Source organism: Panthera pardus, unplaced genomic scaffold (genome assembly GCF_024362965.1).
Source record: "Panthera pardus isolate Hobbes unplaced genomic scaffold, ASM2436296v1 HiC_scaffold_6, whole genome shotgun sequence".
In the NCBI taxonomy this organism is placed as follows: Eukaryota; Metazoa; Chordata; class Mammalia; order Carnivora; family Felidae; genus Panthera; species Panthera pardus.
The window spans coordinates 92,372,484-92,393,530 of record NW_026526991.1 but is presented as its reverse complement, the minus strand read 5'-3'; the positions used below and the strand labels follow the sequence as shown (position 1 = coordinate 92,393,530).

The window sequence follows — 21,047 nt, the reverse complement described above, 5'->3', positions numbered from 1 at the left end:
CACAGGAGCATTCGTTGTGGTGCACCCAGCAAGATATTTAGAAGTGGATCTACTTCAGCCAGCTGGTCATTAGAGCAGAGATTCTTAACATTTTTTTTGTGCTGCGATCTTTTCTGGCAGTCTGATTAAACCTGTGGATCTCTTCCAAGAATAATGCTTTCTTTTTAAGTGCATACAATGAAATACATAGGATTAAAAAGAAATTAATTATATTAAAATATGGTCATCAGACTATTTTTAAAAATGCTTTACATGCTTTTTTATAAATATATTAGATAATATATAGTACGATAATATTGCATAAGATGTCCAATAACTCTCATAATTTCATCAGAGTGATGAATATGAACAATATTTCAATATCTGCAGCAGGTTCATTATGGAAATATGTCTGCAGTTTCTATGGTTTAGCGATCTCATCTCATCAGTACTGATGATATTATTGTGGCTTGTTGCCTACTCTAATAGTTGAAGGAATTGCTGAATTTCAGTTAGAAATTTAGAGGTGGTGAAATTAAAGATGTACTTTTCCCCCACTATGTTCTAGAGCCCTAAATTCTATCCTTAACCCCTAGAGAAAGAACCTTTGAATTATAAGGTAAAGTAAATCCTATATATAGGAAATTGACATAGGAAAATTAATTGATGGTGTGTAATTTATAGCACAATGTGATATAACAATATATTAGTGTACTTTTCAAAGAAGAAAAATGTTCCAGGCACCTGGGTGGCTCAGTCGGTTGAGTGTCAGACTCAGTTTTGGCTCAGGTCATGATCTCACGGTTTGTGAGTTCAAGCCTCTCATCTGGCTCTGTGCTGACAGCTGAGAGTCTGCTTGGGATCCTCTTTCCCTCTCTCTCTGCCCCTCCCCTGCTCTCTCTCTCTCACTCACACACACACAAAATAAATAAATAAACTTAAAAAAAATTTTTTTTAAAAAAAGAGAAGAAAAATGTTTTTAGAACACTGTAATAAGAGCAGGCAGGTAACTAAAGTGATTAGTACGTGTGCCAGTAATTTCAAAATCCCTTCTTCAGTTCTGAATAAGTCAATCAATTTCATATAGGGGGGAAAATGAGATGCATGAGCCCAGTAAGCTGTGTTGTTTATCCATTGACATTAGGCAAAGGTGGAGAAGGCATGAGAATATGTTTACTTTTTACCTCTGCTTCTGGGGAAAAAAACTTTACAACAACTTTAGCAGTATTTTCTACTGACAGATTAATAAGCAACATTCTGGACAAGAGGCACTGCATAAGCCAATCTATTTCAATACGTATCACTTTTTATACTCTTATCTCAATTGATACATCACATGGACATCCCAACGTGAGGAGAAATTTTTGGAGGAAAAAAAATCCAACTTGATCCACCATCATTTTAGAGAGGAAATTTAAATGCTATAAAAACAAAACCCCGCAAAGAATATGTGCTGAAAACAGAAAACCCTCGGTCTAGGAGGCTTTGTAAAAAATATTATGCTCCAAACAGTTCAAAGCTTTATGTTAGGATTGGGGTGCCTGGGTGGCTCAGTCGATTAAGCATCTGACTCTTGATTAGCTCAGGTCATGATCTCATGGTTCATGAGATCGAGTTACACATCAGGCTCCACGCTGACAACACAGAGCCTACTTGGGATTTTCTCTCTCTCCCTCTCTCCCTGTTTATGCTCACTCCCTCTCTAAATAAATAAGTAAACACTAAAAAAAAAAAAAAGAGAGAGAAAGATTTAAGCTAGGATCATGAGTGCCTTTTGGAAAGGATTGAAAACAAATACTTTTGGCTTCAAATGACTTGGGCATGTGCAACCTTATGAAAAATTATTTTATCTTTCTATTTTGCATTGCATGTGAAAGAGAAGTACATGGAACTTAGATGTTTTTTAAGTTGTTTTTTTTTTTTTTTTTATTTTGGAGAGAGAGAGTGAGCATGGGGAGGAAAGGGGTTGCAGAGAGAGAGGGAGAGAGAGAATCCCAAGCAGACTCTGTGCTGTCAGTATGGAGCCCGACATGGGGCTCTATCTCATGAGGTGAACTGTGAGATCATGATCTGAGCCAAAATTAACAGCTGGATGCTTAATCGAATGAGCCACCCAGGCGCCTCCCTCTTTATAAATTTAATGCTGTGATGATAAACCAGTAAAGGCTCTCTATTATATCAAGGTAAAAGAGTGCTCTGTCAACCAGTAACCTAATTTTGTGGTTCCTTCCAAACAGGGAATGTGGAGCAGGAACTTTTGTCAATTTTGCATCTTTGGAGAGGGATGGAAAGCTTCCATACAATTGGTGAGCATTATTTTGGAATAAGCCTCCAGACAGCTTATCTATGCTGTGTGTGCCTCCAACTTTATTTTACTATCTTTTGCGGATAAATGGTTTTGTCTGATTATCCTTTCACAATTTCGGTGATAGTGGACTTTGAAGGTTAGATTTTCTTCACCAACTACATTAATAAGTTCATATGAGTTTACTGTAGTCACAAAGTAGAGAAAATGTCTTAGTCTGCTCAGTATTTACTATATTAATCAAAGGACTAACGCAGTCATGAATGTAGCCCATAGCTAAGGAAGGGCGTAAGTGCAAGACCCACATTGAACAGGTGGCAGCCGAAGGCACAGGACAGACCCCACAGAAGCAGCATGTGACAGAGCAGCATCTCTATCTCAAACTGACACTTCAGTGCCCAGGAATGTGAGCCACCACCTTTTGTTCAAAAGTCAAGTAGACGCGTACAGCCCAGGGCTCTCAACTGTTACACTTACAGGTAAATAAATCTCAAGGGCAAGTAAAGTCCCATAGGAAAACATGGCCTCATTTTTTTCCGCCTGCTGGCATATTAAGGACCTGGAGGGAGGAGGTATTTTCAGAATTAAGAAAGCATTGTCAAGAGATTAAATTGCTTGACATTATACTTTAACAGTGATAGATGAGAATTAACGATCCTCTCCACTGCAATGGATGCCTAACAAAATTGCTAATGAAGTAACCATTTAAAATGGAGCCAGCACTGCTTACAGGATCTACTTTGTTTCTTTTGCAAGTGACCATGCAAAGCACATTTATTTAAATGTATACATTTCATGTTAATCCTCTTAAGAGATCTTAGGTTTTTTTCTTGTTTTCCAAATCCCCCAAAATGGTGATCTTAAAGAAATAGTTAGGTGAGACTAGAAACTTTACGGAATCAATGAAAGAGGGAGGGCTTTAACTGAAATATAAATTCTGTTTCCCTGAGTGGGCATCTAGCAGTTGAAAGTCTAGTTGAGATAGGATTCTTTTTAACAAGACAATATGTCGTGCTATTTTTAAATTTTAGCCTGAATGGATTTTTGCTAACTATGAAGAAAAAGAACCCATAACCCCTCGATGGTGAAAAGTTAGTAAACATTTCTAGGTTTGTTCGAATACATTAACACTCTTGCCAAGATTAAGAAACTAATTCACTGATGCGTGTTTCTGGTCTGGCTCACCCTTTAAAAAGCCTCAGTCACAAAGCAGTGACGAGCAGCCCATGTAGAAATTGGCCCAGTTACACTTGGCGACTCAGGACACCTATGTAATTGACTACACAATCACTCACAATGGATAGAATATGAGAGACCAGTTATAGGAGAGCTGAGGCAAAAAAAGAATTCACTTCAGGACCTTTCTAGAAAATCTAGAAAATTCTCCACCAGCTCTTGGCAAAGATAGTTTGCCAGCACACCAGCATTTCCTGGCTGACAAAATAGATATCTCAGTGGGAATTTGTAGTAACTAGAGTGACAAGGTGATGCCATTTCCCCCCACTAATTCTCAGAATAGTTATAGATGCAGCCATCGGGCAGTTTAAAATCCACATTAATGAATGTTCTATTTTGCAGGTGGTTTGAATACCGAAATTGGATTCAAAACACACTTTTTAAAATCAGTCTGAATGAGAAGTTAAAAGTAAAATGAAATAATTTTGCTCCCCCTCAGCTGAGTATCAGTCAGATTCCAGAACAGGCAGTTTGCTGAGCTCCTTGTCTTGAAAAATGATACCTGAGTGTCATACCATAGCTCTGTTTTAAGGGTTATTTTTCAGAAAGAAGGTATTACTATAAACTAAAAATAATATAGAAAGTCATACCTAGGGGTGCAGCTTTGTAAGAATGTGTCCCAGAAGCTTGGAGTCTTTGTCAAAATCAGTATACGCACAAATTGACGGTTTATATTTCCTCCCACGAGCTGCTGTTAGCTATCAAATGATGTTATCATGGCTCCTTAAAAGAGGTTTAAGCATTGCAAGGGTAATAATACCCAAGAATAAGACCGGAGCTAGCTAATGAGGCATTGAAGAGTCTCATTTAACTGATGTAAAATGTAATCACCTAATAGCAGACTAATTGACACAACAGAAGTTGAAAGAAATATATCTGATTACAATATGGATGTGTGCGAATCAAACTGATTTTGGCAATATGATAGCACTTAAGCCCACACATTTAAGTTTCACAGAATGGAATAATATTTAATCATAATTAAGATGCTTGTCATTTTAATTGATCTTCGTAGGTAATTTACTGATATCTGTTCACAGTTTATGCTACTAACTCTTGCCACTTTTTCATCTTTACATCTGTTATCTATTAATGCTCACAGGCGTAGGAGTATATTTGCTTTCTTAACCCTGCTACCCTCATGTCTTTGGACTGATTATCTTTTGGCATTTTATATTAATCCTTGGTAAGTGATTTTTTTTTACTGTTTACCTAACACAAAATCTATAAAGTTAGCCCTCCAGAAGTAAAACAAAAAGGAAAAATTCTTTTTAATTATTTTATGTGTTTGGCAGCATCTGAAATTATGACTCCTGTCTTGAAATGGATTAAAGTAGTTAATGGCACCAAGATGGCCTATACGTATATTGGTTTCCCACTTAAAATTTTCTTCTTGGGATTTTCTTGGCAAGCTTTTCTTCCATTTATTATTAGTCATTTGTTTCTTCATTCAATCGATGCATTGGCTTCTTACCTTAGTAAATGATGCTTCTCATTTTCCTTACCATCTCCATCCATTAGAGAACTCTGTTTCCAACAACGAAGAAATGCATGAAGGTAGAGAGCCAAGAATACTGTACTGTGTTTGGGGTCTCAGTGTTTTCGTAGTTAATGCTAACTCAGTGAATATTGAACAACTGGCTATTTGCAAGCCTCTTTGTATAATTATCTTATTTAATTGTCCCCACAACTCTGCAGAGGATATTATCAGCCCCATCTTAGAAATATGCCAAAGAATCTCTTAAGGAGATTATCTTATCATACTACCATCTAAAATATCCAGGTTCCAAATCCAGGTTTCTCCGAAATCTATTCTTTCCTCTGTAAAAATAAGCTTCCTTTAAATTCTTATTTTCTTAACTTTTAAATATTTTTAATAATCAAATCTCAAAAGAGTATTTTTTCAGTGTTTATAAAATATAATCATCATCATCATCATCATCATCATCTTGAAATCTCAGGCTAACATATCTAGAAGGATCTATTCCCTTTCCTGAGCCACAGGAAAAGAAAGGTAGTGGTTTCCTGACCAAAACCAAAAATCATTGTCGTGAGATATCCATGGTGTTTAGGTACTACATTATGTACAGGCAGATCCAGGTATCTGGACAACTTCAGAAGGACTCAGAAAAAAGCAATAAAAATAGTTCATGAACTGGAAAAATGGTGCATGGGCAGGGGGAATAGGGAAAGAGTAAAAGGCGAAAAGCAATCTGTAGAGTTATGTATTCAAAAAGACAATTGACTAAATGTTCTTCAGTTTCTCCAAGGACAGAATAAATACAGCTAGCAAGGTTAGGATTTTGAGTTGCAATGGAAGAAATACAAAAAAGGACTTCCTCACAGTAGAGATTGTTTATACCAGAATTTGCATTTTTCTTTTTTTTAAAAGAGAGACTAGAGGAAAGCTGTTGAAGTACACTAGACATGATGTGTTAAGTAAGGAAATCAGAGGAATGTTCTGGATGATGAGGACCATTTGTTGTTTTTCTAACTTGGTTGTTTTATTTATTTATTTATTTATTTATTTATTTATTTATTTATTTTGAGAGAGGAAAAAAATGTGCACGCGTGTGTGTGCTCATGCACGCAAGCAGGGGATGGGCAGAGGAAGAGAGAGAGAGAATCTTAAGCAGACTTCTCACCCAGTGTGGAACCCAACTCGGTGCTCGATCTCACAACCATAAGAGATCAGATCTCACAACCTGAGGCAAAATGAAGAGTTGGACACTTAACCAACTGAGCCACCTGGGGGCCCCTCTAAGTTGGTTTTAATAACAGTTTTTAGTATAGGGCTTCACTATACCCAACACAATATTTTAAGTATTTGACATCAGATAGCATTTAGGTACAAATAGTGTGTATAAATTCCATTTTGACCTTCAACATATGCATCAATTTTTACTCAACATCTATTAATCATTCTCAAGTATTCTACCTATCATCAGACCAGTTGTAGTCAATACCCTTAAAGTACCCTCCACAGATCTCAATTAAAACAAAAGAAAGAAAGCTGCATATGCTACCCTATAAATTTCTCTACTTAATTCTGACTTTCCCACAGTTTGGTTTTTAAGCTTATATCAGGCCTATGCATTTTTGCATGCCTTTGTTAATAGGTCCCCTTAATAAACGCATCTTCAAACTCCAACAAACCCTTTAAGGTCTGCTACTTACAGTATTGGTCAAATAGCACTAGACCCAAGTTGGGGGGCGGGGGGGAAACCATTCAGTAGTTTTATCTGTTGGTTATTTAAAAAAAAAAAAAAATCTTTTTTTTTTTTTTTTTTTTTTTGAGAGAGAGAGAGAGAAAGAATGGGGAGAGGAGCAGAGGGAGGAAGAGAGAACCTTAAGCAGGCTCCATGCCCAGCACAGATGCCAACACGGGGCCTGATTTCAAGACCCTGGGATTAGGACCTGAGCCAAAACCAAGAGTCAGATGCCTAACCAACTGAGCCACCCAGGTGCCCCCTATTTGTTGCTTTTAAAAAACCGTTCAGTAGTTTTTAGAAGAATGGTCTTGAGACTGGAAATGGTTATCTCCATGTGAGAAGAGAAGGCAAAACATAGAACCCCCAGCTCTCTGTCACTTTCAGTAAACCACACACATATCAACCAATGAACATGGACTGAACATAAACTATGCTTTCAGCCGTTGGCTTGTGCCGTGTCAGATAAATAAAAGAAGTAAAATACATGATCCTTGCTTTTTTCGGGTAGAGCTACCTCAGTACTCACAAAGCCACCCGAATTCCCTACTGTTTGCTACTTTTCCCCTCATCTAGTAACTTGTGGATATTTTTCCCTGCTAAATAGCCATTGTTAATCCTCTCCACATGGTTTGTCTTCACATTTCACCTACTCTAGAAGTAACAGAGCCACCTGCCCCTCCTCCTTCCTCACACATACCCTGGTTCTTCCTTAAACTGCCAACTTCATGGAAATAGACGTTCCTGATCATTTTGTAAAATCCTCTGGATGAGCGGTTTGTGTGGAAATCAAGGGGCTCTTTCTGGCTCATGGTATTGCTCAAATCTGTCCCAGGGTGGTAGAAAAACCAGGGCAGAGCACCAATGCCCAGGTGGCTTAGTCTCAACATGGTATTCTGCCAGGATTTCTGGCTACAGTCATCTCAGATCATGTTTCCTAGTCAGAGAAAACCATTTCATTCAGACTAGCTCCATCTGGATTCATTGTTACTACTCTCTCTCTCTCTCTCTCTCTCTCTCTCTAAGGCCATAGTCACCTCATGCTCTACTCAAGTATTCATCTGCTTGCTCTAAATTCTCAACAGTTGTCATTTGAAGGGTGAAGCAACATTTAGTTTAAACTGCTCGGCTTTACTCATGGTTTTTGCACACTTTATTCAGAGAATGATATAACTCTAAACACCTTTTTAAGATTTGGGGATGATTTCCACTTAACCTATGAAAGAGTAAGTAGAGCTTATGACATTGGGGACATATAGAGTGTTTGGGGTTTATGTTGGAGGTGGAAGTTTGTTTGCTTGTTTGTTTGTTTGTGGCCATTATAAATCCCATGTCTCTGCCATGACTTGTATTCTCCTTTGCAATGAATTCCAGTCTGGTTGGCTTTTCAAGATGTCATAACCATGAAGAACGTATGCGTCTTAACTCCTTGAAGTCATCAGGATTTTGAACCTTACCTAATATAAGTGAAAGAGAAGATTAAAAGATGTGCATGGCTGTGTATGCATATATTCCGCATGTTTGATGGGTGTTATCACTTTTATTAAAAAAATATTTTGCAATGACAAGATGATACCCTAACATCACCTCAGATGTTCACTGTGACACACACACACAAGCTAGCTCTTTCCATAATGTGCTGAAGGTAAAATGGCTGGCAAAAGCTTAACTTACATGTTCAAAAGTGAATTGTCCCCTGATTGTAGTCTTAGAATTAGCACAGCAATGGAAAACATAGGAACGTTCTATCAGCGTTGCCGGGGAGTCTCATAATTCAGCCCTGTCCTTATCCCACAGCCTAAGGATATAGGATCCTTTGGAATCTTTGGGATTTCAGCAAAATCTAAGCAAAACATAAAGATTGTACACAAATCCTGAAGATATACACATAAATATACACTTGACACAATATGTCATTCAAACCATGTGGTGGAATTTTACATTCTATGTAAAAGTTAATTCAATCAATGAATGAGATTGAAAGAAAAAAAAGGGCCTCTCTTCCACGAACCAGGCTTCCATACAGCTGTTGAATAGTAGCAGCTTAATATTTCAGCACTGAATGTATTCAGCGTCACTCTCCACAGACATTTGTTTCTTCCAAGTTTCCCTTGAAGTCTGCTTGGATAAGAAAGCTTGAGGTTTGGGTTTGTTTGTTTGTTTTTTCACTCCCAATCACAAAATATGTTGGGCAGCCTCCTGGCTTCGCCAAACTGTTACCTATCTAAGCTAACATTCCTGTGTCACAAAGCACCAAATTAATTAGTTTCTACTACATGAAGTCATTGTGGGATTCCTAAAGTTAACTTCGCTACCTTCACAAGAGCTGAGTAAACATTATTCGGAAGGTGTTCTTTTAAGTTCTAAAATGCTTAGATGATACAGCCCTGTCCAACATTACAGTGGCTTTTTGAGGGCAGGGGTGGGGGGGGGGGCAAAGTAAAAACTGTAATGTCTCTTCCCGCTAAATCTCAAGTATGGAAGACAGAGGATGAGGGAGAAAAAATAAGACATGAGCTGTGGAATGGATTGCCGTCACTCAGAAGTGGGAAGAAATAAAAACCGCCTGAAACCAGAAAATGAAAACAAGAAACACCATTTGCCTTTATGGAAATTTCCCTACATTCCCTACCCTTATTACTTCCTCTCCGCCCACCAGTTCCATTTCCCAAGTCTAACATCAAATTCCTAATTGAATCATTAAGTAAAACTGTGAGGGCAACATGGCAAAGATTTTCTTTAGTGTTTATTTATTTTGAGAGAGGGAGAGCGTGTGAACTTGCCAGCGGGAGAGGGGCAGAGAGAGAGAAAGAGAGAGAATCCCAAGCGGGATCCATGCCCAGCACAGAGCCCAACACGGGGCTTGATCTCATGAACTGAGAGATCTTGACCTGTGCCGAAATTAAGAGTCAGACGCTTAACTGATGGAGCCACCCAAGCACCCCAGCAAAGATGTTTTGTTTCGGTCCAGTTAAGTAAGATTTTTTGAGCACCACCATGTGTTCTATTAACTGTGCTCAGCTCGGGGGGGGGGGGGGGGTGGCAGGGGGAAGGACTGTCTAGAAAGGAGCACATATGCAGCTGATAGACATCATGAGAAATACTCCATCGACAAAGTACTATGAGAGCACAGAAGAAGCAGGGCTTCATTCTGCAAAAGCCTTTCTAGAAATGAAGGTACCCAAACATTCACAATTTCAGTATAAATAAATATTTGGGCACATGAGAGCACTCAGGTCACAACTGGTTATTTACTATAGATTGTATATTTTCAGGAAGTTTGGGTGCTTCCATCAATATTTAAAGACCTTGGGAAATTACTTATAAAAATTGTCGCTAGCCCTCAATCATATCAATATACAGGAATGAAGTGTTTCATCAGATAGCATGTTAGCATTCCCTAGCTTAGGTCAGTTATCTGACTTATTGGTTGAAACAATTACTCTAAATAGCCCCTAAAATGTAATTAACTGAAGCACACATTAGCATTGTATGTGTTTGAGCTTACAGAATAGTAATGAATTAAGAACTAGTAAGTAATAGGTCCAAGTCTTCAGATAGCTTAAAAAACTAGTTCAAAAATTCGACTCTTGGTTTCAGCTGAGGTCATGATCTCACGGCTTTGTGGGTTCGAGCCCCATGTTGAGCCTGATTGGGATTCTCTCTCTCTCCTTTCTCTCTCCCCCTTCCTCACTCACACTGTCTCTGCCTCTCTCAAAATGAATAAATAAACTTAAAAAAAAACAAATTCAAGATTGAATAAGAACAACACCATCATAGAATTCTGTAAGATGCATGCCAAAACTGATAGCACACACTCATGTTCCCAGGGAAAATGTCCAAAGGTTCTTTTAGTCTTTGACAACCAACATGTCTACCCTCCTAGACATTAGTTCTCCATTTTATTCCCCAACTCTTTCCTTCTTGTCTGTAGAGCCTGGAGTATTCAAGCAGTAGGTACTTCTAAATATATTTATAAAAATACTTCAGCAATTTAACCACTAGTAGTAAGGAATTACATTTCTAGAATTCGGTATTTGTCAAATCAGAAACCTAAAATGCAGTATGTTCCTGCAATCTAACAGGGTTTTTAAAAAAATGAATCTGAAATTATTATCATTATCTTCTCATTTAAGGAAAAGTAATTAAACAAAATGGAGACAATGTTTAATGAAAATTAAATAAAATTGCGGACCCTGATGTAATTATTTAAAGCTCTTCAAATTTAATCATTATGTCAATCAATTCTTTTGCTCAGATAAACTTGTCTTTTTTTTTGTTAATTCTCAGGAGTAAAAATGGTTTAAAGAAGAGGAAACTGACTAAGTAAGTTGTTCTTTATCATTAAGATATAACCGACATGTAACATTGTGTAAATGTAAATTGTGCGATGTATTATAGCATTTAGTCAACATCTCCATCATGTCACATAATTATTGTTTCCTTTTTGTGGTGAAAACATTTAAGATCCAATCCATAAAACCTTGAAATATACAATACATTTAAGTTTTTCTTACTACTTCCTTTAAAAATATTTTATTTAAAAAAGGTCTTCATAATGATCTTAACTTTGCAAATTAAAACAATTGCTTGTCTTCAAATAGAGGAGATGCTTAAGAAAGAGGCAAATGTGTACTACAATGTCTAAACTATTATGTGTTGGTGTCAGTGATCACTAAGAAAGCATATCACAAAAACCAAGTTAGGAATAAGGAAAATCATCATCATATGAAAACTGGTAAAGAATGGGTTGTTAGGAATTATAAAAGTCTTTCATAGAAAGATATTTGCCATTCCCAATCTAGAAAATGTCTAATAGTTAGCTACATCAAAGTTGTACAAAAACCTTTACTGGTTTGTACTTTGAAATTCTGTGCGTAGTGCAGGGAAAAGCTTTTACTCTATTTGATATTATAATTACTTTGAGAAATGCTGTCTCTGGAAATCTTTATAATAAATAGAAAAGAATAATTACTGTAGCCAGCCTATGGTTTCACTTATCTACTGAACTGCTAAGTCATAAGAATTAAGATTTTGATGGGCAAAAATTAACCGTCGGTTGATTTCAAAAGGCTAATTAAATTGTCACCTCTGGGCCATTGGTTCAAACTCTGCATATAAAAAGTGGAATATTTCCATACATAGAGTTCATCCTTGATTCTTGCCTTGGATAAAATATTGATGACTTAATAGGAGGCAATTGGGGGTTCCGGCCAAATCTATGGCATTCATGCTAATGGAATACATAATACGAAAAAAATTTGGACACAAAAATATTTGTTTAGCCTTTCGTGACATATAGATTTTGGCGGGGGGGCACACATAGATAACAGAATAATTTTTTCCTAAATCTATTTCAAATCAGTATGCGGTCCATTGGTATATAGCAACTGATGCAGGAGAGATGAGAATAACTAACACAGAAGAGAGGTACCATCACCTGGAAAGAATGATTCGACAGAAACAGGAAGAATTTGTTGCCCAAAGTTCTTGGCTGGGTTGTTAAGTAAGGTAGAAAAGCATAGACTAGAGTGTTTAGAGGACAGGGTCTCTGGACCAAAAGGGGAGATTCTAACAGGCTTGCTTTTCCCAAGGCTCAGCAGAGAGGAGGAGGAGAAGGAGGGTGTGGACAACAGTCTGGGTAGAGTGCCGGTGTGGTAGAACCTGCCCACAGGCCCCAAACTCACGTCAAACCAGCTTCCTCCTTCACGCTTCTCGTTTCTTTTCTAATCCTCCCTCCTTCTCTAAAAGCCAGTTCTCCAGGGACTCTCCCGCCCCACATTTCCATTTGCCATCTCTGTACCCTTTCTCTTTCACTCCCAAAGCCCCCGCACCATGTCCCCATGGGTCCCCTTTCCTATCTCCACCTACCTTCATTTCAACACTCCTTTGCTTTACCTCCTCCTCTCCCTTTTCCCTCTAAACCTTTGTTCTCCTCATCTCTGCTCTCTCCCAGCTTTCTTTTGCGTCTCCTTACCATCCTCCTCCTCTCCCTGATGTTCATCCTTCTATTTCCTGGCCCTTCCTCTGTCTCTCTTTTCCTTTTCCTTTTTCTAATTCATAAATATTTTCTCAGATCGCCTTCCCTATTGCGCCTCCATTCTCCTGGTAACAGGATGAAAACTAGAATTGTAAACCTAATCTGAAGGTCAATGCACTGCTCAAAGACAAGAGCCAGAGAGTGCAGGTCTGATGGAGTTCATTCCAGGACAGGAGCCCCATGTATAGCCATTCTTTTGGAAGGATAGCAAGTTTGGAGTAGGAACAGCTTTGAACCAGAAATCATTCTCCAGGCATGCTAGTCTACTGCTGAGAGCCATGTGATCTTGGACTATTTGCTTGACTTACTTAGCCTTGGCTCCCTCACTTGAAGCATGGGGCTAATGTTGCCCATGTGTACTTCAGGGGTCAACTGAGTCAACTGAGCAAGATACCATATGCGAATATATGTACTGTCATGTGTTTTATGGATACAAGTCATTAATATTATTTAGTGAAACCATTAGGGTTTAAATGTGCCTCTGGCAGGTATAATGCCCTTTAAAATCTACTAAATTCTTAACATAATCTATCAGATTGGCTAATCAACAACTTGAAACAAATATCTATTCAATATTATGTATTGGCTAATAAGACCTAAGACCACAGGTAGATGATGTAAATGGAGTAATTTGCAACAAGATTAAGGGAAAGGTGGGCTGGATGGATCCTGCCAGGGTGAAAAGGCTCGAATTAGATGACAGAGTACAGCATCCTGCAGAAGCTGAGAAAACAGGTTGGTATTGGTAGGCTCTGGAAAGGAAAAGCAGCTACAGAAAACTATAGGAAATAAAATGTAATTCTTATTCATGAAAAGAAGGCAAGAGGTGACAACTTCTGCTACAGATGCAGAAATGTAAACTCAGAGGTGTTACCTGATTGTACCTTTGAACCATTTTGACACTTTTATAGATACACAAGCCTCTAAACCTGGCTGTCTAAGAGCGAGGCACTAAAAGCTTTCTGGCGAGGCTGGCAGCACAAGGGCTTATACTTGTAAAGCTGTTTAGATCTAGAAAGTTCTTTAATATACTACATCAACCTTATAAGGTAAGTAGGACCATAGTATTTTATAGATGATAGTGTTGAATCTTACAAGAGTTAGGTAAATTCTCCATAATCACACAGTAAATAAAGAAAACCATAACTCAAGCAGTTCTTCAGGCTCGAATCCTTTGTTCTTTCCCACAAATCAGAGCTTTCTAGAAACAACATTATATACGTGTAGGTATATGAGTATGCATATATATAATATTTTATTGCTAGAGTAAGAGCCAATTAAAAATCTAGAGATCTCTCCTATCTCAAGGAAGTGTAACCTATAAGGCCTGCTTTTTAATTACAATATATTAGGGACTGGTAACTTTAACAACAACAAAAAATGGTGAGTGGTAACCTTGGAAAAGTAAAAGTTCTTTTTTCTCCAAGAAAATTGTTCGTGTGTGAAAAGTATGGCATTAAGCAGTATAATAGATACCTGTCAACAGGATTTTTAAAGCATACATTTTTTTGTGTTTGATAAAGCCCAGTTCAACTGGATGACTTTGATGCCTACATCAAGGATATGGCCAAAGACTCTGACTATAAATTTTCTCTTCAATTTGAGGTGAGTGGATAAAGTATTTCCCACCTTCTGTGATAGATAAGGCATGGGAATTGGGATATTGGCATTGATGTCATTTTCCTGCTCATTGGGCACTACCCGTGATATGGTTCATGACGGGCAGGGTGGTAATTGGGCTGGGAGTGTCTAATCTTGCCTTTGGCAAGTCAGGGTGAGGAAAGCAGAGAACAGATGCAGGTCGTGGGGCGAACAAACATGGTTATAAGAGAAGCCGTCATTGAAAAACCAGTGTATTCAAGAGTGCAGGGAAAAGCAAGGTGAGAATTTAGGCCTGAAACAGAATTTCACTTTCAGGGAATTTTTAGTGTGTGTCTTATGTCACGTGGCCCACAGTAAAGGTAGGTGGTGGCTGAAATGTCTTTGTCTTCTGAGCAGAGAAAAGACTGGGGTGGGGCTCTTACAGCTATAGGACTCCTGACATTCTGCTGAATACAGTAAGACCTTGGTTTGCGAGCATAATTTAGTCTGGAAACATGCTTGTAATCCAAAGCACTCGTATATCAAAGTGAATTTTAAGAATCATTGGCTCAGTCGTGATCATGTGACGTCCAGCATCACATACTACTCATATGACAAGACATCGCTCGTTTATCAAGTTGAAACTTATGAGAAATGTTTGCTCGTCTTGTGGAACACTCGCCCAACAAGTTATTTGCAATCCAAGGTTTTACTGTATTTTTTTGTGAGGTTTCCCTTTTCTTTTCCTGGGGAAATTGGGGAAGAATTATATGTAGTTAATGTAGAAGAAGAGAAAAATGCCAAAACCTCCTTTCTCTGAAGCACGCATGTTCTTTGAGTCCAAGACCCCATGTCAGGGAAGATGGAAATGAGTCAGCCTCAGATCTCAGCCGCGTGAGGAATTTAACTGGTCCTCAGGGGTTTTTTCCCCATGTTTTTCATAGCTCCTAATGGTCTGGATGGCCTCATCCTTCAGGATCCTACAGCAAGGCTCAGGTGGTCTGTGATTCAAGGAGACTAGGGGAAAGAAAAAGATAAAGTGACTTTTCGAAAGTGTTATTTGAAATGTCTTAGGTTCTCTTTCATGGAAAACACCAGGTCATCGAATGGAGCTGCTTTCTTCTCATTATTCATATTCAGTTCTTCTCTCCCCTCATCAGCCTAGGATGTCATAGGTCTGTGAGAAGCAGCAGGAGTCCTGGTGTGGATATACTAAGAGGGAATTTAAGAAGGAAAAGAACCGTACACATTATCAAAAACAAAGCCCCCTAACGAGGACCCTGTGTCATTAAAAATTCTACCCAGAGCCCAGCTCAGTTACCCACTGCATGCAAGAGCACAAGAGGCTGTTAGATGCTACACCAATGCTGTATCTCAAAGAACAGAAATTCTGTGTGAACTGGAGATCTATGGCAAGGAGGGCATTTCAGGAAAAAAGGAGACTTTCTATAAGAATGCATAAGCCAAAATTCAGGAAAAAATAAATGTCTAGGTAATTCTGATAATGATGATGGCAATTATGATGGATGCATGCACACTTTCAACTTCAGTGAAATCTCCAGTTCTTAATTCCTACAGGATTATATTACCTTGGTGACACTGCCTTTGCTGGGAGGCTTAGCAGTACCTCCTGGTTTGTGCCATCAAAGCCCAGTGTGACTATTATTGTCCTGCTGGGTTGCATCACTATAAAGACAATTCAAATTTTACCATTTCCTGGTAAAAAGGAAAGATGATTTTAGTTGTGAATGACACAGCATTCAAGCTAGTCTAGACCAAAGAAAGAGGGGATTTGTTCAAAAGAGGCTGAGCTATCTCATGTAATCAAAGGAATCACAATCGGAGCTCCAGTAGGGGGAGGAAAGGGAAGCAGCTCAGTCACAGGTATGTGGGAACCAAAGGCCACACCCCTGCAGGGACACCCCCTACCCTCGTTTTTTTTCCTCATTTCTGCTTCTCTCTCTGTTTGGCTTCCCTTTCTTTCACTACAAACCAACCCCTGAGCGTCACATGCTGGTTTCCACAATTTCCAAAGGGAACTGTTGACTCTCCTTCTTATTCAGAGATTGAAAATTCACAACCAATTCTGACTGGTTGACCTGGGTTGTGACGTCCACTCAAACTAACTACAGCCAGAGACGGCGGAATCATGTAAGAACAGGACAGCTCTTACTGGAACCACTTGGCTAAACCAAAGGAGACCATTAATCCCAAACAAAGAAAGGACACTGGGAGAACCACACAAGAAGTGATTAGATCCTAGCTTCAGGTGCTTCAAAATTGTGAAAAGTGGAGTAATAAATTTTATGTGATAATGTTTAAGTTATAACATGCTGAGAGCTTTGATATCTTCGATATATAAATGAACACATCCAGGCTTATTTCATAGGACTTATAAAGGAGGTAGGAATGTACTAAAGTGGGAATCCAAAAGTCTTAATTCTCACTAACATTTTGGCATTAACTAATGTTGAAAAAAAGCCACAATTACTCATCACCTCAACTTTTTCATCCATAAAATGAGTAGGCTGAACTAAGTCAGTGGTTTTCAACTGGGCCAGTACCAGGGATTACCCCTCGGGAGAGTTTGGGAAGGTGTGGGAGTATTTTTGGCTCTCATAATGACTTAGAAGGAAGCTACTAGTAGTATTCAATGGAAAAGCAGACAGGGATGATAAATATTCTGCTCTGAGTGAGACTGTCTTGCACAATAAAGTACTGTCCCAGGTCAATAGTATTCCTTTGAGAAATAGTAAATGTAGGATAAGGGAATATCCACACGTTCTAACTCATGGGTATTAGTGTTCTTCAGAGAAACAGACCAATGAGAAACATATACATGTATAAACACTAATGCAAGGGCACCTGACTGGCTCTGTCAGTAGAACTTGTGACTCTTGATCTTGGGGTCATAAATTCAAGCCCGACATTGGGTGTAAAACTTACACACACACACACACACACACAAACTGCTAATACAATATAAAAACCAATATAATTCTTTCATAAGTTTATTACATTATGTAATTATTATATATTTAATTTTATGTAATCATTGTAATATGTATATCTTATATCCTATATATGATAATATAATAGACGAAATATATATATAAAGAGATGGACTTATTTTAAGGAACTGGCTCACACAGTTGTGGGAGCTGGCAAGTCTGAAAACTGCAGGGCAGGCTGTGGACCCCAGGAAGAATTGATGTTGCTGCGCAAGTCCCAAAGCAGTCTGGAAGCAGAATTCCTTCCTTCTCAGGGGATCTCAGTCTTTTCTCTGAGAGTTTTCAACTGATGGATGAGGCCCACCCACATTATGGAGAGTCATTTGCTTTCTCAAATCCCACTGATTCAAATGTTAATCACATGTAAAAAAAAATACCTTCCTGCAACATCTAGGCTGCTGTTTGACAAAGCACTATATAGTCTGGCCAGGTAGACACATGAAATTAACCACTAGACCATGATTTGAAGGCGTATTTAGTATCTTCATTTATTATGAAGCTTTTTTTTTCATATATCTTAGAACATTGTTGGTCAAATAGGTAATGTATTTGGTGCCATGCCCTCATGTTGTATCTCTGCTCTGAGCAGAAACCAAGAGTTGGATGCTCAACCGACTGAGCCACCCAGGTGCCCCTCCAGAAGTCTGCTTTAAATCACAGGCTCAGCTATATTTTCTGAGCTGACATTTGCCCAGGCAGTGACCCATTGGCCTGACTCACTTTCTTTTTCATTCTCCAGCCTCCCAGGCACTGCCAGCCTCCAACTCCACCCGGCTCCACATCCTCAGGTTCCGTGCCAGGATAGCCTCAGCTATTTCCAAAGACTCATGCTCCCATACCTGATTTCAAGATGTAGGTCAGACCTTTCACAGGGCAGCCCTCAGATTTTCCTGAAATTGATAATCAAAGCTTAAGGGAAAAAAAAGCTTTCCTACTCTAATAGGAACCCAAGAGGGTATCAAGATGGCTGAATCATTGGTCTAACTAAATTCAGTAGCTGAACAGTTATTTGTCCTGTTTCTATGAATGCTTAATACTTTATATTCATTTTGATACTGACATTGAAAAATCACACACATATTGAGAAATCACATCATCTATAAACATTATGCAAATTGAAACTAACGTCTGGATTTACATATATTACCGATACGGCTATAAGTCATACATGAAGCTATACGACTTGCTAATTTGCACTCACTAAATACATTCTTTTTTCACTCTGCATCTGATTTTGGATCTCCTGGAAACATTGATTATCCTTCTGATGAAACTGTACATCTTTACTTAAGGAGGTTTGGGGCTCCGGGATTAAGTTCAAGTCCTCCTTTCATATGTCTCATATGGAAAGGTTTTGAAGAGCCAGACTTTAGAGCTTGAAATGTGAGCATCCACGAGACATACCATATATTGCTCATTCTGCCATTAATTTCTGTGTTTTGTATTGGTTAGATCAGGATGCTGGCGAAAGCCCTTACCGTTTTTGTTCAGAAATGTGGTTGCAAAGGTCAAGATTAGCTACACTCCTGGCCACATAGTTCATGAGAGATGATCTTTGATTTCTGATAGCCTCTGTTTGCAGCTGTTTTTTCCTGTGTTCCATCCAGTGCACTGGAGACCTGCCCATGGTCGTTATTGAAATAAGTCACCTTGAACCCTCTCCAACAGTTCTTACACCAGAGGTCTTGCTTGGTTCTAAGACCTGAGTTCTCTCCTCTTCCTAATCTTCTAGGTTTGGTCTCTGTTTCCCAGTGTCTGTACCACTGACTGGAATGTTGCCCCTAAATCCCATCCTAGCGCCAGAGCCCTGCAGGCTACTGCTACACTTTCCTGAGGTTGGCGTCCTCATCCGGTCTTCCTTCACCTCCCAGAGATGCCCATTATTAATGCACCCTATTCTTCCTTTAGAATACCTGTTATGGGTTTAATTGTGTCCCCACAAAAGACATGTTGAAGCCCTAGCCATCAGCACTTCAGAATGTGACCTTGTTTGGAAAGAGGGTCATTGCAGGTGTAATTAGTTAAGATGAGGTCAGACTAGCCTAGCATGGGCTCTTAGTCTGACTGGTGCCCCTGTGAAAATTCAGCTGTGTTAAGACACAGACAAACAGAGAGAATGCCATGTGGTGACAAAGGCAGAGCTTGGAGTCATACAGCGGCAAGTGAGATTGCCAACAAACCATCAAAAGCTAGGAAGAGGCAAGGAGGGATACTCTTATATTCCTCTACAAGTGACAGCGGCCAGAGGTCCCTGCTGACACCCTGATTTGGGGCATATAGCCTCCAGAGCTATAAGACAATTAATTTCCGTTGCACTAAGCCACCCAGTTTGTGGTACTTTGTTATGGCGGCCCTCAGATGAACGCAGAGCCTCACTAAATACTTTGCTCTAAATCCCGTGCCCTTTTGTGTTCATCTGGAAACCAGCCAGACCTTGCCCCATTCCACCGAGCCTTTTACTTGCTACAGATGGCACTGCTTCTGTCAACACCACTGGTCCCGTTGTTCCTCCTCACTTCTTCTGTAGTCTAGTAATCTCACTCACCCCATTCTGATGTCCACCCTGTCCCAAGTGCTTACCACCTGCTGACATTGTTACAGACTCTAGAGCCAGAATACAGGTTGTGGTCTTCTCTGAAGATTAATGTGCATGGGATGGACTGGATGTGTTCGCCCAGAATTGATATGTGGAAGAGGTGGGGTCTTGGGACGTAAGTAGGGTTAGATAAGAAAGGCCACGTGAGCACACAGTGAGATGATGGTTCTGTGCGAGTCAAGAGAGGCCCCAGAATGAAATCTGCCTTGTCAGCACCTGGCTCTTGAACCGTGGGAAATGCATTTCTGTGGTTTAAACCACCCCACCTATGATATTTTGCTATGGCTGCCTGAACAGACTAATACAGTGCATGTGTTTGGGCTTTGCTTTCCAAGACCTGCACGCTTCAAACACAGCCCACACGACAGAGACTGCCATTGGGTTTTGGGGATTGCATTCGTTCCTTAGGGCCTGCCGTAACAAATTACCACAATCTTGGCAACTTAAAACTACAGAGAAGTATTCTCTCACAATGCAGAGGCCAGAAGTCCAAAATCAAAGTGTTATCAGGGCCGTGTTTCCTTTGAAGGCTCTAGGGGAGAACCCTTCTTTGCCTCTTCCAGCTACTGATGGCTCAAGGCACTCCTGGGCTTGCAGCCTGCATGACTCCAATCTAGGTCTCCATCGTTATGTGGCCTTCTCTTCTCTCCTCCAAGGACACGTGTTGTTAGATACAGGGCTCACCCAGATAATGCAGAATAATCTCATCTTATGATCCATAACTACATCCGCAAAGCCTCTTTTTTCATAAGGCCACAACCACAAGTTCTAGGGGTTAAAATGTGGACACATCTTTTGGGGAGCCACCACTGAGCCCAATGTGCAAATGACTACATGGCCCAGGGGAAAAAAACACAATGATAAGTTGTGACAGAAACAAAACTGGCAAATGAAAATTCAAAAATGATTTATGTTGGTTTCGGGCCATCACCTCATACTTTGCCTTTATGAAGATTTAAGCCTCTGGAGTTTCCATATGGTTGGAAAGAAAATAACTACAAAGCCACTGAACCGGAAACTGAGTATTTGATTTTCCACTTAGTGACAGGCTAAATTACAAAAGATGGTGAAGCATTTTGTGTATGCGCTC

The 21,047-nt window shown here is 39.4% G+C and overlaps 1 protein-coding gene across 2 annotated transcripts in view; it reads left to right on the top strand.

Annotated features, from left to right (window-relative positions):
* Positions 1–21,047, top strand: part of PTPRO (protein tyrosine phosphatase receptor type O) — a 239,493-nt gene that overhangs the window by 197,124 nt on the left and 21,322 nt on the right. The window contains exons 16-19 of one of the 2 annotated variants that reach the window (XM_019452079.2): positions 2,217–2,285; positions 4,623–4,706; positions 11,020–11,055; positions 14,293–14,374. In XM_019452079.2, the coding sequence (XP_019307624.1) occupies positions 2,217–2,285; positions 4,623–4,706; positions 11,020–11,055; positions 14,293–14,374 (271 nt within the window). The remainder of the gene's footprint in view (positions 1–2,216; positions 2,286–4,622; positions 4,707–11,019; positions 11,056–14,292; positions 14,375–21,047) is intronic. The other variant, XM_019452080.2, reaches the window with a different exon arrangement.